Below are 12,343 nucleotides of genomic sequence, written 5' to 3' on the forward strand. Positions count from 1 at the left end.
GGAACCAGATAATATAGATTGCTATCTTTGGCGGGAGCCACTGAGAGACATGACATACACTTGGGAAAACGTTGATCCCAGACAAGATGATGAATCGGGGTGCCACCGAGTGACGTCCTGTTGCAAGGTTGTTTGATCGACTTGACCCCACAGCCCCTCTTCTTCTTTCGTTTCTACTTTTCTTGTTTGGACCAACTTCCTTCCCTTCAGTCTCATCGTGTCCCAAGTCATGGCATACGATGAGCCTCCCGATCCATACCAGGACCACCACCAGCATCCACCCGCTCCTCCATATCCCTCGCAGTATGCGCCCGATCAAATCGACATGCCCCATCCCCAGGTGCCGCCGCCCGCAGCGCCGCATCCCGGCAGCATCAATGAGGCCGTCAGCTCCGCTGTTCACCAGGCCGACACCTCATCCTACCTGTCCCCTGAGGTCCTGACTCAGATCACGGCGACAGTGATCCAGCAACTGAAAGCCACCGGCCTGGAAAACTTCCAACCATCCCCTTCTCGATCGCAGTCCCAACCGCCGCCGCCACAGCAGCAGCAGCCACCACCACCACCACCACCGACATGGCCGTCAGCAGAGCCAAGTTCGCTACGTACACAGCCAGATTCGCCTCATTCGATGGCTTCACCGTCAGTTCACCATAGCCATGCTGACACACAGTACAATCCCTACCCACCACCATCGGGGTATGCGAGCGACGTCCGTCCCAGTCCTAAGCAGTCGCCCGACCCTTTAGCAGATCGACGCAACTCGCTTTCCAGCCAGGGCAGTGCGCGTAGCGCGAAGACGGATTATCGCCCGAAACCGCCCGACAGGGACGCGACTGCCATCGAAATGACTACACTTGAGAAAATCTGGGGGAAATTGTTTGAGGATGGGAAGCCGACGAAGAGATTGGGGCAGTTTTTGAGGGGAATTGCTATGCATTTGGTGCGTGGGTTTTCTCCCTTCATTGAAGAATTTTGGCTAACTTGGTACAGATCGAGGACTATCCACCCGGAAATACTCTTGTCGTTGTCCCGGACAAGTTGCAGAAGTTCTACAAAGACACTCATGTTTCGTGGGATACTTATCCGTGGCAGGGTATGTCGACCAACTGTCCAGTCAAGGAAAATTCTAACGGAATTCAGACATTTTTGATGACCGCACATCCTCCATCTCCCGACTGTTTCGTGTGGTCCAAGCAGAGCACTGTTTGGTACAGGCGCCAAACAAATTCAACGAACGACCCGACATCCCAGGCCTCACACCAAGGGGATTCGAGAAATGGCTTACTCTCATGATCCTAGCCAACCCAGATCGCGAGTACGAGCGCCTCCAAAAGGCTGTGCTGAACATGCCCATCAACAACCCGGACGACAAGAAAGAACGCTTCCCCAAGGAAATCCCCCGCCAGCTCTTCCCCAAGGTGGGTAATTTGGACCTCCGAGAAGAGACCGAGGAATACATCATTAAGCACTGCGGCGTCGACCTGCCTCATATCACGGAAGAAGAACGGTCCAAGGCTGCCTCGAAGTCATCCCCCACCCCAACCCCAGCGTCTGCACCCTCCATGGAACGAATGCCATCATACGAACGAGGCCGCCCCCCGCCCTCCGCATCGTCATCCTCCGCCGTCCTCGACGACGAAGACGAAACCATCTCCCCGGCCCCAATCGAACGCGAACGAAAACCCTATAGCGTCCAGCCGGGTAGCGGAAAAGTCTACGACGATTTCCAATCCCCGCGCAACTCCACGGGTTCCTTCTCGACGACCTCTCGCCCAGACACGATAGGCCGATCCGAGCTGTACGACCGAGACCGAGATCCGCTCTACGCGCGCTCGGGCTCCGTCCAAACCCAACCTCCCTCCGCACACCGGATCCCAGCACACCACGGCCGCTCCCGTAGTTCTTCTCGCAGTGTCAATCATCCCAGCGAGTATCGTCGCTCGGAGGGTGACCTCCTCGGCCGGGATGGTCATATCCCCCGCTACGCCGGCGTCTCCGCGGGAGGCGACCTCTACTCGGAATCCCCGTCGTCGACCCTCCCTTTTGACTCGGGGGCTCATTCCCGAGATCATTTGTCCTCGCACCGTGGAAGTCGTGCTGGCGAAGACGAATACTATCGCGGTATGCTCGGTGGGCAAGGCGGCGGCCCGGTTCATGAGAGATATTATCGTTAACATTTTCTTTTGGGCATTGCGAGCACTGCGTATCTGCTTGGCGTTTTGTGCTCTGTTGCGTGCATGGTGATATCCTTTCTTTGGCGCTTGGTTCCTTTTTCCTTGACGTTATGCTTATAATAATGGGGAGGTTTTCTTCTTCCTTTTTCTTTCCATTCAGAATAAGCACAAAATTTAATGCGTTCATGATGTGATATGATATAAACACAGGATTCATTTCAAAAGGCTTCCATCCCTCTGCTGCCTCATCTCCCTCATAGCCTTTCCCCCCTAGCCCTCAGCACACCAGCCTCTTGCTCCCTCCTCCTCTCCTCCTTCTCATACCGTCTCGCAATAAGCCTCTGATCTCTCTCCTCGCGCTCTTTGCGCTTCCTAGCACGCTTCTCGGCACGGCGTTTCTCCTCCCCGATCTTCATCCCATCGCGTTCCGCTTCGATGCGTAAATCTTCAATCTCGGAATCGAGCAGGACCCACGGCTTGGAGAGGACTTCGACGAGGAACCGTAACCGCGAGTCCAGGAATTCCATCTCCGAGTTCGTGTCGTGGATTAGCTCGTACCGCTCTAGGTTGAGTTGCATCCGTGATCGGAATTGCGAGAGCGTCCCTTTGATTCGGACGCTTGTGCCAGGGACGAGGGTTGTGATGTCTAGCTCTGTACGTTCTGTTGCAGAGATATGCGTTGTTGTTACAGTGGGTGGGTCTTCTGCTGTAGAGGAAGCTGTTTGTGCTTCTGTGGCTCCTGCTTTTGCAACTGTCTGTGCTGCCGCATCGGTAGCGCTACTCTTTTTGGGATCTGCGTGCAAAATGGCGACGTCGATGGTGGCCCCGCTGCTGTCGTCCAACGTCAGGATCGTGCGCCGCGTAATCTCCGTGCGGGCGACGATGAGCCCGACGAGGCTGACGAAGCGGATGGGGTGGTTATGGTAAAAGAAGATATTTTGACCTGGGGAATTATGTTTAGATATTCAACAATGGAGAAGTAAAAGAGTCATGTGTTCAGGCCAATGATATGACAGAAATCATCGCCAAAAAAGCACAGATGTATACAAAGATGCAACAGACAAGAATATGCAATCCAACTCATTTAAAAAATAAGGTATTAGAACTCACCCTCGAACCCGCGCTGTCTCCTTAATCGATGCACGTCGACAGCTGCCATCTTCACCCAGGCGAAGTGGGTTGGCGAGGCCTTGAAGCAGAATGCGGGGTAGAAGACCAGGCCCGCATTGTTGAGTGTCGCCATGGGGTCATTTTCTTGCTGTTCTTCCGTGGTATACTGTTTGGAGGGGCGCGGTGTGTTGTGTTGTGGTTATGGACGAAGTGGGCTGAAAAGGAAGAAGGGACCGCGTCACGTGGGGGGTCCATGTATATCAACCGGAACAGTCGATGGACAAGGAAGTGAGGACAGGACAATAGTTGCCGTAGTTAATTCAAGTCATTGAGTGATCATTGATTGCTTTTATTTTATTCGTTAGCTATCTGGCTGGCAGTGTTGCGAAGGCTTAGGTCTGAGGCCAGCTCTCAACCGCTCGTTGCATATAGATCGTTTCACCACAGCTAGAACCAACAGACTATTTCTAATAAATCATCGTCTCCCCCTCCATCATCCTCTTCTTCGGATTCCTTGGCTGGTCCTCTTTGCTCTTCGTCCCCTCACTAGCATCCGGATCCCCCAACGCAGCCCTAATCTCCTCCTCCGGATTCTCATGTCCCGCCACCGCAACCGTCAAGATCTGCTTCTCCAAACCGGAGATATGCTCCCACTCGATCCCAGCCTCCGTCAACAGTTGACACCCCTCCGACTGACCCACAAACGTGCCAGGCTCCTTGACCCCCAAAAAAGACCTTCTGAATTCCCGGCCGACCCCCCGTGCGGGTGTTGATAATGCGCTGCACGCACGGCGCATTCCCAGACAGCCGTTTCCCGCACGGCTCCATCGTCACGTACATCACTAGCGTCCGGCCCGGCTCGGCGGGGAGCACTGAGGCGACTTCCTCGTCGGGGACGCTGTGCACGGATGCGTAGTTGGCGAAACAGCATTGTTCGGCGTGTGTGTTACCGGCTAGTTCCATTGTGTAGCCGGTTGATAGGATCCGGTCGTCGGACATGGAGGGGTCGTCGTCTTTGCGGGAGATGAGGATGGCGCCGACGCGGAAGTTCGTCGGGCGTGGAGGCGACTGTTCGGCTAGGGTGAGGCATTGCCGGATGTAGGGGACATGGGGGGATGGCATGGTGGGATATTTTGGAAGTGTTGTTGAGGAAGAGAAGAGAGAGGGAGAGGGAGAAAAGGTAGTCAGAGCTATAGTCAAGGTGGACTAGTTAACTAAGGTGGGGAGCGATGACGGAATGCGCGCCGCGTCGAAGCAGAATGCGCGTAACTTGACACTGACAACTTCTGCTCTCAACCACCACAATGACGAACGCAAAGCCACAACATGGCTCGGACGGGCAAATGCCCGAGGCAGAGGAAGATCTCTACAAAATCCTGGGCTTGGAATCCACCGCCACCCCCGAGGCCATCAAGACCGCCTACAAAAAGAACGCCCTCAAACACCACCCCGGTACGAACAAAGCACACTCTCTCCAAACACCAACTAACTTCTCAAAAAGACAAGGCCAGCGAAAACACCCGCGACGCAGCACACGCCAAATTCCAACAAATCGCGCTCGCCTACAGCGTCCTCTCAGACGAGCGTCGACGCAAAGTGTACGACCGCACCGGCAGCACGGACGAGGTCTTCGGCGAAGATGGCGACTTCGACTGGATGGATTTCTACCGCGAGCAGCTGTCCGCGATGCTGGACACGCGCGCGATCGACGATTTTCGGAAGAAATACAAGGGCTCGGACGAGGAGACGAAAGATATTTTGGCGGCCTACGACGCGCACGAGGGCGATATGGATGGCGTTTATGACTCGGTCATGCTGTCGAATGTGCTTGATGACGATGCTCGCTTCCGGGGTATCATTGACCAAGCCATTGCTGATGGGAAAGCGGAAGATTATCCGCGCTACTCCCAGGAAACCGACAAGAGGAAAGAGCAGCGCGTGAAGCGCGCAAGGAAAGAGGCCAAAGAGGCGGAGAAACTGGCGAAAGAGGTCGAGGAGAATAAGAAGAAGAAGAGGGCTGCTGCGTCAAAGAAAGGTCCCGCGGCTGGGGATGATGATTTGCTGTCGATGATCACCAAGCGGCAGCAGCAGCGCGGCCAGGGATTTCTGGCACATCTGGAGGAAAAGTACGGCGCGCCGAATAACGCGAAGAAGCGTGGACCGCCGGATGAGCCGTCTGAGGAGGCATTTGCGGCGGTGGGTGCGCGGAAGAAGTCTACCAAGAAGAAATGATGACCATCATCCACGTCTCTTCATGCCCCTTCTTTAATAATACTACAAACCAGTTCAGCCCGCTTCCGGTTGAATCTCTCAACCATTTTATTGTGTCATGATCCATCTATCGAGCGTTTTGAGACTAGGAGTTGTAGGACTCCCCCGGAAGTAATATAGTAGTAGTACCGTAGACAGTATGTAGGGTTGTCTCAGCAGGAGTAAACAAGGAGACGAACGCGCCTTCTTGTTCTCGGTCAAGTCTTGTTTACTCCGGACTGCTACTTGTACTCCTACTTGTACGTCTATTTGTACTTCTAACCTATATCCACATTCCGCGCGGTGCTTGGCACCTGGTCTCCACCCAGCCGGAGCCGGCAGCCCACGCGATGTCATACCCTCCCACCCATCATCATCCTCCCTCTTCCTCTTCCTCCTCCTCTTCCTCCTCCTCTTCCAAATCAGAGCGACAACCACCACCTCCCAATCCTTCCAGTCGCTCTCCCGCGCCTGATCCGCCCCTCGCGGCCCCCAAATCCCCTAGATCGGGCCTGAGTCGGGCCGTTCACAGCCTGCTGGGTGCCCCGCAGCCCAGCCCAAGCTCGTCTGGCAGTGGAAGCATCTTTTCCGCCAGTCGTCTGAATCTCCGGAACACTGTCGAACCACTCGTCTCATCACCTCTGCGCATCAGTTCCTCAATGGCGTCTGCTCCAAGCTCTCCGGAGCGCTCCAGGCGCGAGACCGAGGATGCGCCGCGGCGATCCTTGGATCAGCTGCCCAATGATCCTGACCGTCCCGCAACGACAGGCCATGCGGTTGGTCTGGACGAAAATTCAACCCAACCGACACTGGATCCGCCGACCCCTAAGAAACGCAAAGATAAAGCTCACGGCCGTGGTGCCATGGCTGCTGTTATGTTCGGCTTGGAATCAAAATTCTTGCCTAAGAGCTTCATCCGTGGACGGGACTTGGGCCGGGAGTCGTCGAGACGCGGCTCGTCGCTGGACTCCCGGTCTGACTCGTCTATTTCTCGTCTGGGTCGCCCACTGTCTCCCGGTGCCCGGTTTCTCAACGTGGGCTCGTCAAAACCCAACACAGATCGGAGCAAGCTGATTAACATGGAAGAACACAACAAGTCGGATGAGGGTTTGGCCAAACGTACCAACGTTCTGCCTGATTATGTGAAACCCTCCGAGCAGGAGGATTCCGGCGAGCGCTTGGCTAAGGATGTGTTTGACCGCGAGAAAAATATGATTGAAAGCAGCGAAGAAGAGGATGAGGGAAGCTCGAGCGACGAAGAACCCCTTTCCCAGACTTCATCACTGCAAGCAGACGAAAAGAAAGGCCCTGAAGGTCCTGACCTCAGCGCTATCACCCAGAGCGCATTTGAAACCACCAAGGACGACAAAGCGCCTGCCGTCTCTGAAGAAGAACGTAAGCAAACCTTTGTTATTGAGTGACCCAGCTTACTGACTGGGTATAGAAAACTCACCCGAGAAGCCGACTGATGAGAAGAAGCCCCGGAAATCCGCGTTGAAAGCCATCGTGCATCCGCAGACCAGCTTTGACATCCAGACTCCGAATACGCAATCGGCAGCCAACACCCCTTACGGCTCAGATGATGAGGACGAGATGGTAGACATCAAGCGAGCTCAGAAGCTCGGCATTTCCATGTCCGCGATTGACAATCTTGTGCCTAACCGATCTATCCGCACGATCGTCCGGGGAGATTACAATGGTCTGCAAGAGGAAGCTGATCATGGCCGCCTCCGCCAACGCAAGTACCTAGTCGCCACAGATCTGAGCGAGGAGTCCGTGTACGCGCTGGAATGGACAATTGGGACCATTCTCCGCGATGGTGATACCATGTTCGCTCTCTACGTTGTGCATGAAGACTCCAATATGTCCTCGGGCCAAGTCGGTGAAGGCGCGAAAGCGATTCGGGATGCGAACGCTGTTGTGCGTTCCCAGACGAGAGAAGCAACCCAGAACACGGGCGGATCGCGCACAATCCTGGGTCGTCTAGGCCCGGGATCCACCCCGAGAGCTTCGATTGACATGCGCGCATCTCCCAAAGCGGAGGCTGAGCGAGTAAAGGCTGTTGAGCAAGTGTCTAACACGTGCGTGAAGCTGTTGCGGAAGACTCTCCTACAGGTTCGCATTGCTGTGGAGGTTATCCACTGCAAGAACCCGAAGCTTTTGGTTACTGAAGCCGTGAGTTTTGGATCTTTTGGATCTCACTACTGCAGAATCTATCCCGCTAATAACGATCAGGTTGATGAACTAGAGCCCACCCTCGTGATCGTCGGTGCTCGAGGTCAGAGTGCTTTGAAGGGGTAAGTGTGACACCAATGGACATATCATAAAACTCGATCTCGATCTCACAATCTACAACAGTGTCCTTCTCGGTTCTTTCTCGAACTACCTGCTCTCCAACTCCTCGGTGCCTGTCATGGTCGCACGTCGCAAGCTCAAACGACACCATTCCAAGGGCCGGAACAAGACCAACGTGCGCCTGTCCAATAACCTCACGACCCCGAAGAGTCTCATCCATGCCAAAGTGGACTGATGTTTTAAGTTTCTTTGCATTTTCACGGGTCATGGGCGGTGGCTGCAGTCTGCCACATTTGCACAACGGCGCGATTGGAGCATTGGTTTGTTAGTCTTGTCTTGTTTTGTCTTGAGTTTTCCTTTTTTTCAGCCCTGTTCCTGTATGAATACCCTCAAATCCGATTGTTTTTGCCGTCTTTGGTTTGCTTTCTCGGGGATACCTCGTCATTTCTATCCTTATTGGGAGCATTTTGGCTTGTCTGGCTGGTGGCGTGAAGTGTATGCATTCAATGCGTCGGATTGTACTTTCATTGTTTTTTCGCTGTCAGGTGGATTGGAAGAAATATACATTATTCCGAGCGTGGTATAGAAGCTAAGAAGCAATGGGATTGTAGATAAGTGAACTTGTCTTCACTCATGCAGATTTCTCTTCGAGGAATATTCTTGTCGGTGAGAATTGCAGTTCATTGCCATTTCATTGCCATGTCCTATGTTTCCTACCTCTGTCGCAGCTAGAAATCGTGCCAGATGCAATCCGGACATCTGATTAGGGATAGTCCATCACGTGACCTACGACCTTCCACACCGCCCACCGCTGCTCCATCCCGACGACAGCTGGTCGTCCGCCCCCCTCTGCCGATAGTTTAGTTAACTACGCCTTCACTTCCTCGGGAGATCCAATTCGCCCGCCATGGCCGACTTTGTCGATCCCCGGATGACCTCCATCAAGCCTCGCATCCGCTACAACACCATCGGAGGCATCAACGGTCCGCTGGTCGTCCTAGACAATGTGAGCTGGCCCGCAACCCCGACAGAGGTCACGACTTGCTTATCATCGATCAGGTCAAATTCCCTCGTTTCAACGAAATCGTCTCCCTGACTCTTCCGGATGGTACGGAGCGGTCTGGTCAGGTTCTGGAGGCTAGAGGTAGGTCTTTCCCCCACCCGCCGCTATGTTGCTCGGCTGCTTGCGTTTGCATTACATGTCATTCTGACTTGATATTCCTCTCAAATAGGAAACAGAGCTGTCGTGCAGGTGCGCTCCAAGACCGATCCTTTCCCGCCCCCTAATCGCACAAGGTATTAACGCAGCTGTTGGTGTATTAGGTATTCGAGGGTACTTCTGGGATTGATGTGAAGAAGGTATATCGTGAAGAACCAGGTGGGATATGAGCAAACAACTGACATTGGACCAGACTAAAGTCGAGTTTACCGGCCACAGCTTGAAGCTGGGTGTGTCCGAGGACATGCTGGGTCGAGTCTTCGACGGTTCGGGACGTGCCATCGATAAGGGCCCCAAGGTGCTGGCGGAGGACTACCTGGATATCAACGGCCAGCCCATCAATCCTTACTCTCGCGTATGCGCACCTCATCGTGAATCTCCGGGAAATGCTAACCTCACCGACCTAGGTCTACCCCGAGGAAATGATTTCCACCGGTATCTCCGCCATCGACACCATGAACTCCATTGCCCGTGGACAAAAAATCCCTATCTTCTCAGCCGCCGGTCTCCCTCACAACGAAATCGCCGCTCAGATCTGTCGTCAAGCCAGTCTGGTCAATCGACCAACCAAGGACGTGCACGACGGACACGACGATAACTTCTCGATCGTCTTCGCTGCTATGGGTGTTAACATGGAAACCAGTCGATTCTTCACCCGCGACTTTGAAGAGAACGGTAGTATGGAGCGCGTCACTCTGTTCCTCAACTTGGCCAACGACCCTACCATCGAGCGTATCATTACCCCTCGTCTGGCCTTGACAACTGCCGAGTACTACGCCTATCAGCTTGAGAAACACGTTCTGGTCATCATGACGGACTTGTCTGCCTACTGTGATGCTCTGCGTGAGGTGTCCGCCGCCCGAGAAGAAGTGCCCGGTCGTCGTGGTTACCCCGGTTACATGTACACGGATTTATCGACCATTTATGAGCGTGCAGGACGTGTCCAGGGCCGTAATGGATCGATCACTCAGATTCCTATTCTGACTATGCCTAACGATGGTGAGGTATTCGCTGTGTTGTCAATGGCTTTTGCTAATTGTTCTAGATATCACGCATCCCATCCCTGACCTTACAGGTTATATTACCGAGGGCCAGATCTTCATTGACCGTCAGCTCTACAACAAGGGTGTCTACCCACCGATCAACGTCCTGCCGTCGCTATCACGTCTCATGAAATCTGCCATTGGCGAGGGTCGCACCCGCAAGGACCACTCCGATGTGTCCAACCAGCTGTATGCCAAGTACGCCATTGGTCGTGACGCTGGTGAGTATTCTATTTATTTCCATTTTGAATGTTACCCTGACACCCCAAATAGCTGCCATGAAAGCCGTCGTCGGCGAGGAGGCCCTGTCCTCCGAAGACAAGCTGTCACTCGAATTCCTCGACAAGTTCGAGCGCACCTTCATCAGCCAGTCTCCCTACGAATCCCGGACCATTTTCGAGTCGCTCGATATCGCCTGGAACTTGCTCCGCATCTACCCCAAGGAACTGCTCAACCGTGTTCCCAAGCGTGTGCTGGATGAGTTCTATGCTCGCTCGGCTCGGAAGCTCCCCAGCAAGGACACCCGGGATAACTCGGGCGAGCAGCAGCAGTCGTCGGCGCAGCAGAGCGCCAATCTCATTGATGCATGAGTGGGAATGGAAGTTTTGGGGCTGTAGAAGACAAGACAACGCGGCGAGGAGTGGAGCGTTTGCGTGTATTTGGCGCGCTTTGTCTCTAGCTGCTTGTGATTGCATATACTTTTTATCTCTTTTCGTGTCTGCGCTATGCTTTTTTCTTGGTCGTGTTGACTTCCGGTAAGCCTTATACAACCTATCAATCTTGCAAAAACTAGAGAATTGTACTGCTCTAGAGTAGATGTTTTGTTCTCGGGCAACGCTCATATCGACGTTCGTAAAACTGCTTTACTCCAACAGCTCGGTCTTCTGTTTCACATCCTGCATCAATTGGGACCATCGGCTCATATACACCCGGCCCTCCTTCATAACTGCCAAAATATGCGTCTCAGGCTTCTCCAGAATCTTGATATCTTCCAGGGGATTTGCATTGAGCACGAGCAGATCAGCCGCAAACCCTTCCTTAATCTGACCTAGAAAACTTTCCTGTCTCATCATCCGAGCCGGGTTGATCGTAGCACTACGCAAAATTTCCAACGGCGAGAGCACCTGAGCCCGTAGCCCGAATTCCAACGACTGTGCTTGCACCAGATGGCCCAGCAGATCAGTCCCATAGCACATCGTAACGCCCGCATCCGCAGCCAGCCGCAGGGACTGCAGTCCCCGCTCCAGCACCTGGTCATTCTTCTTCGCCGACTCCGGTGGCAGGAATCCGTCCGAGGCATACTTGGCCATTGTCGAATACGTCACCAAGGTGGGAGTCAGATAAACGCCTTTCTCTGCCATGAGCGCCGCGGTCTCCTCGTCAATCAGATTGCCGTGCTCGATGCCCATGACTCCATTGCGGATCGCCTGCTGAATAGATGCCGGCGTGTACGCATGGCAGGTCACGTAGGTGTTGGCATTGCGCGCGACGCTGGTGATAGCCCGGATCTCCTCGTCGGTGAACTGGACATGCTCAACCTGATCAGTCGGACTGGCAACGCCGCCACTGCCCATGATCTTAATAAAATCCGAGCCTGTGCGCAGCGTGTCGCGCGCCCCTTGTAGACAAGCCGGCACGCCATCGGCGATGATTCCCGACATAGCGGTTGCATGGCCGCAGCATTGCGGGACACTTGCTTGGTGGCTACCGCGCATATCGCCATGTCCCCCGGTCTGGCTCAGATACCGGCCCGCAATGAAAAGACGGGGACCGTGGATCAATCCGTCGGCGATGGACTCTTTCAAGGAAAGTGTCGCGCCGCCGCAGTCACGGACAGTGGTGAAGCCTCGATGCAGCATGGACTCGCACACGTAGCCCTGGCGCAGCGTCGAGGTCACTGTGTCGATTTCTCGGATGTCACGCCAGTCGCTTTCGCCTGGCACGGCGGCTAGGTGGACATGACAATCTGTTAGACCTGGACAGAGATATTTTCCTTCTAGGTCTATCACGGCCGCGTTGCTGTTGTCGGGCTCTTTGGCTTGTCCGACATATTGAATAAGACCGTCCGCAACATGTACGCAGACCCCCGAATGCACCCGTCCACTTACGGGGTCAACGAGGTTCGCATTGCAAAATACATACGGACGAGGCGGGGCTGGTTTCCATGGCTTGGTCTTGTATTTTGAAGATTCCATGGCGGAACGCGTTTGCTGAGAAGGAGGTAGAGCGACGCGCATTTTTAATATTTT

General features: G+C 54.1%; 7 protein-coding genes across 7 annotated transcripts; 4 read left to right on the top strand and 3 right to left on the bottom strand.

Annotated features, from left to right (window-relative positions):
• Nucleotides 1-229: 229 nt before the first annotated feature.
• N7474_003400 (uncharacterized protein) lies at nucleotides 230-2,177 on the top strand (the record flags this gene model as incomplete). The annotated part of the gene is made up of 3 exons (XM_057194815.1): nucleotides 230-943; nucleotides 994-1,096; nucleotides 1,144-2,177. The coding sequence occupies 3 exons, from the start codon at nucleotides 230-232 to the stop codon at nucleotides 2,175-2,177; spliced, it is 1,851 nt and encodes a 616-aa protein (XP_057056170.1).
• Nucleotides 2,178-2,431: 254 nt separating this feature from the next.
• N7474_003401 (OB-fold domain-containing protein) lies at nucleotides 2,432-3,420 on the bottom strand (the record flags this gene model as incomplete). Its single annotated transcript, XM_057194816.1, has 2 exons — nucleotides 2,432-3,120; nucleotides 3,288-3,420. 2 exons carry the CDS (start codon nucleotides 3,418-3,420, stop codon nucleotides 2,432-2,434), a joined length of 822 nt encoding a protein of 273 aa, XP_057056171.1.
• Nucleotides 3,421-3,754: 334 nt separating this feature from the next.
• On the bottom strand, nucleotides 3,755-4,409 carry N7474_003402 (putative DRAP deaminase; the record flags this gene model as incomplete). Its single annotated transcript, XM_057194817.1, is given in 2 exon segments — nucleotides 3,755-4,003; nucleotides 4,023-4,409. 2 exon segments carry the CDS (start codon nucleotides 4,407-4,409, stop codon nucleotides 3,755-3,757), a joined length of 636 nt encoding a protein of 211 aa, XP_057056172.1.
• Nucleotides 4,410-4,591: 182 nt separating this feature from the next.
• Nucleotides 4,592-5,519, top strand: N7474_003403 (DnaJ domain protein; the record flags this gene model as incomplete). The annotated part of the gene is made up of 2 exons (XM_057194818.1): nucleotides 4,592-4,739; nucleotides 4,789-5,519. 2 exons carry the CDS (start codon nucleotides 4,592-4,594, stop codon nucleotides 5,517-5,519), a joined length of 879 nt encoding a protein of 292 aa, XP_057056173.1.
• A 368-nt stretch (nucleotides 5,520-5,887) lies between these two features.
• N7474_003404 (universal stress protein family domain protein) lies at nucleotides 5,888-8,067 on the top strand (the record flags this gene model as incomplete). Its single annotated transcript, XM_057194819.1, has 3 exons — nucleotides 5,888-6,932; nucleotides 6,982-7,834; nucleotides 7,896-8,067. The coding sequence occupies 3 exons, from the start codon at nucleotides 5,888-5,890 to the stop codon at nucleotides 8,065-8,067; spliced, it is 2,070 nt and encodes a 689-aa protein (XP_057056174.1).
• A 672-nt stretch (nucleotides 8,068-8,739) lies between these two features.
• Nucleotides 8,740-10,684, top strand: N7474_003405 (H(+)-transporting V1 sector ATPase subunit B; the record flags this gene model as incomplete). Its single annotated transcript, XM_057194820.1, has 8 exons — nucleotides 8,740-8,838; nucleotides 8,892-8,976; nucleotides 9,065-9,084; nucleotides 9,156-9,191; nucleotides 9,245-9,406; nucleotides 9,459-10,050; nucleotides 10,097-10,315; nucleotides 10,368-10,684. 8 exons carry the CDS (start codon nucleotides 8,740-8,742, stop codon nucleotides 10,682-10,684), a joined length of 1,530 nt encoding a protein of 509 aa, XP_057056175.1.
• Nucleotides 10,685-10,957: 273 nt separating this feature from the next.
• Nucleotides 10,958-12,331, bottom strand: N7474_003406 (metal-dependent hydrolase family protein; the record flags this gene model as incomplete). The annotated part of the gene is made up of 1 exon (XM_057194821.1): nucleotides 10,958-12,331. One exon carries the CDS (start codon nucleotides 12,329-12,331, stop codon nucleotides 10,958-10,960), a length of 1,374 nt encoding a protein of 457 aa, XP_057056176.1.
• Nucleotides 12,332-12,343: the final 12 nt, after the last annotated feature.

The sequence above is a fragment of the Penicillium riverlandense genome (genome assembly GCF_028828495.1).
Source record: "Penicillium riverlandense strain IBT 135883 chromosome Unknown utg000002l_segment0_segment0, whole genome shotgun sequence".
Classification (NCBI taxonomy): Eukaryota; Fungi; Ascomycota; class Eurotiomycetes; order Eurotiales; family Aspergillaceae; genus Penicillium; species Penicillium riverlandense.